The sequence below is a fragment of the Egretta garzetta genome, unplaced genomic scaffold, assembly GCF_000687185.1.
Source record: "Egretta garzetta isolate BGI_Z169 unplaced genomic scaffold, ASM68718v1 scaffold238, whole genome shotgun sequence".
Lineage (NCBI taxonomy): Eukaryota > Metazoa > Chordata > Aves > Pelecaniformes > Ardeidae > Egretta > Egretta garzetta.
In genome coordinates, this window is record NW_009260402.1 from 695,009 (window position 1) to 698,220 (window position 3,212).

General features: G+C 61.1%; 1 protein-coding gene across 1 annotated transcript; it reads left to right on the plus strand.

Moving 5' to 3' along the window:
* The first annotated feature begins 64 nt into the window (after positions 1–64).
* ACTG2 (actin gamma 2, smooth muscle) lies at positions 65–2,329 on the plus strand. The gene is made up of 7 exons (XM_009643393.2): positions 65–197; positions 293–403; positions 961–1,045; positions 1,130–1,291; positions 1,385–1,576; positions 1,813–1,994; positions 2,114–2,329. Exons 1-7 carry the CDS (start codon positions 75–77, stop codon positions 2,255–2,257), a joined length of 999 nt encoding a protein of 332 aa, XP_009641688.1. The 5' UTR covers positions 65–74; the 3' UTR covers positions 2,258–2,329.
* The last annotated feature ends 883 nt before the right edge of the window (positions 2,330–3,212 follow it).

Sequence of the window (3,212 nt, forward strand, 5' to 3'; positions counted from 1 at the left end):
CCCACCCCCCCACCCTGCTTTAATCACCGAAATGAGGCTAACGAGGCTGTCTCTCTTGCCGGCGTTAGGGTGTCATGGTAGGCATGGGGCAGAAAGACAGCTACGTGGGTGACGAGGCGCAGAGCAAGAGGGGTATCCTCACGCTCAAGTACCCCATCGAGCATGGCATCATCACCAACTGGGATGACATGGAGAAGGTGAGACCCCCCCTGAGCCACCCCGGGCCAGGGAATGGGTGCTGGCCCCAGCTTCGGTTTGGGGTGAGACCCCAATTCTCCTTTCTCCACCTTAGATCTGGCACCACTCCTTCTACAATGAGCTGCGCGTGGCCCCCGAGGAGCACCCGACCCTGCTCACCGAGGCACCCCTCAACCCCAAGGCCAACCGGGAGAAGATGACCCAGGTAAGGCGCTGCGGGACCCCTGGGGATGGACCCTCTGAAACCACAGGAAGGGCTGGAGGATTTGGGGGGTTTAGCGAGCCAGGAGGGGCTGGCACGGGGGGGAGGAGCAGGTGGTGGGGTGAAGCTCGGTGCTTGAATAAGGGCAGAGCTCTTGGCGACGCTCGTGTGGACCCACGGGTTTCTCTGCAGCGTGTGGACCTGCAGGGTTTGCCACGCAATGCGTTGACCCACAGGTTTTTTTCCATGCAACGCACAGACCCACGTGGTTTTCTGTGCGATGCAATGACTCACGTCTCCACGCCATGCATTGGCCCACGTGTTTTTCAGCACAACGCAGCATTCCGTCTCTTGTTCCGTGCAATGCATTGATCCACGTGTCTGGGCAATGCAACGATCTGCCTATTTTTCCATGCAATGCAATGATTCGTGTGATTTTCCATGCAATGCACTGACGCCGTCTCTCCGGGAAGGCATGGCCCCCGTGGGTTGGGGTGGGATGCCACTGGGGACCCCCGTGCTCCCCCCTAAGCCGCTGCCCCTCTCGCCCTCCCTCCCAGATCATGTTCGAAACCTTTAATGTCCCCGCCATGTACGTCGCCATCCAAGCCGTCCTCTCCCTCTACGCCTCCGGCCGCACGACCGGTGAGTGGGACACGCGGCATCTGTGATGGGGAAGGGACCGAGCCGGCTTTGAGCCCCCTCCCTCACCTTCACCCTCCTTCCCAGGCATCGTCCTTGACTCTGGGGATGGCGTCACCCACAACGTGCCCATCTATGAGGGCTACGCTCTGCCCCACGCCATCATGCGTCTCGACTTGGCTGGCCGTGACCTCACCGACTACCTCATGAAGATCCTCACTGAGAGGGGCTACTCCTTCGTCACCACCGGTATGGGGTTGGGGAGGGAGGTGCAGGGTGACAGGGCATCCTGCGGTGCCACCACGGCACCAGGGTGAGCCTGTTCACCATCACATCCTGCAGCCGAGCGGGAAATCGTGCGTGACATCAAGGAGAAGCTCTGCTACGTGGCCCTCGACTTCGAGAATGAGATGGCCACAGCCGCCTCCTCCTCCTCCCTGGAGAAGAGCTACGAGCTCCCTGATGGGCAGGTCATCACCATTGGGAACGAGCGTTTCCGTTGCCCTGAGACCCTCTTCCAACCCTCCTTCATCGGTGAGCCCACCCCGCATTGTCCTGGCTGTCCCCTAGGTGGTTGCCCTCCATCCCCACCACCTCACCAGCGGGCAACCAGCTCCCATGGGTGCTCCACAGAGGCATTTCGGGGCTCTCCCAAGTGCTTTGCACCCTAAATGGGGGGACAAACTCATGGGTGACCCCATGGCTCTTTTGGGGAGCCCCAAGGAGGCACGGGTGGGGGTCAGGGTGCTGACAGCCCCCTTCCACCCCAGGCATGGAGTCAGCCGGCATCCACGAGACAACCTACAACTCCATCATGAAGTGCGACATCGACATCCGCAAGGACCTCTATGCCAACAACGTGTTGTCCGGTGGCACCACCATGTACCCCGGCATCGCCGACCGCATGCAGAAGGAAATCACGGCGCTGGCTCCCAGCACCATGAAGATCAAAGTAGGTGGTGGTGGTGGGGAAACCATGGCCACCAACACCCCAAATCCTCTCCTGGTACAGGTTTGGGCGGGGAGGGGGGGCGTTAAAGGGGTGCATCCTAATGGCTCATGTCTCGGCAGATCATCGCCCCACCGGAGCGGAAGTACTCGGTGTGGATCGGCGGCTCCATCCTGGCGTCCCTCTCCACCTTCCAGCAGATGTGGATCAGCAAACCCGAGTACGACGAAGCCGGACCCTCCATTGTCCACCGAAAATGCTTCTAAGCCCCCTCCCTGCCCCGCGGTGGCCCCCCACGTCCGGGCTGGGGTGTCCTGCTCCTCCTCAGTCCCCGCTGCTCCTCCCCACCGCCCACTGTGCATTAAAGCCTTTTCTCCAGGCTCTGCCCCTTTTCTGGAAGATTTTGGGGTGTTGAGGGGTGGGAGGGGTTGGAGGGGGGAGCTGAGGGCAACAGGGGGAGGGATGGGGAAACCCCAAGCTCGTGTTGGTGCCCACGATCCCAATGTTGGTGCCCCTGATGTCATGCTGATGGTTGATGGCCTCAACCCTGCCTTGATGTCCCCAACACCATGTTGATGCCCTTGACCCCATGGTGTTGCCTCCAACCCCGTGTCGATGCCCTCGGCCCTGTGTTGGTGCCCCTGACCCCATGTTGATGCCACTGACCTCATGTCGACGTCCTTGACCCCATGTTGGTGCCCCCAATGTCACATTGATGCCCCCAACCCTGTGTTGATGCCCCCAACCCTGTGCCGATGCACCTGATCCCATGTTGTTGCCCCTGATCCCATGCTGATGCCTCCAACCCTTTGTTGATGCCCTTGACCCCTTGTCGGTGTCCCCAACTCTGTGTCAATGCCATTGCCCTCATGTCGGTGTCCCCAACCCTTTGTTGATGCCCTTGACCCCATGTTGGTGTCCCCAACCCCTTGCCGGTGTCCCCAACCCTGTGTCAATGCCGTTGCCCTCATGTCGGTGTCCCCAACCCTCTACTGATGCCTCCAACCCCGCGTTGATGCCCTTGCCCCCATCTCACTGCCCTTGACCCCATATTGGTGCCCTGCCCCCGTGTTGGTGCCCCGCCCTGTCCCTGCTCCAGCGCTGCCGGGACATGCTGTGGGCGGGGTTATATTTGCATAAATTACCATACCCCCCCCCCCCCCCAGCAGTTGCGCGCGCCTCCAGCTGCCTCTTCCGCGGCTGCTCCCCCCTTCTCCCTTC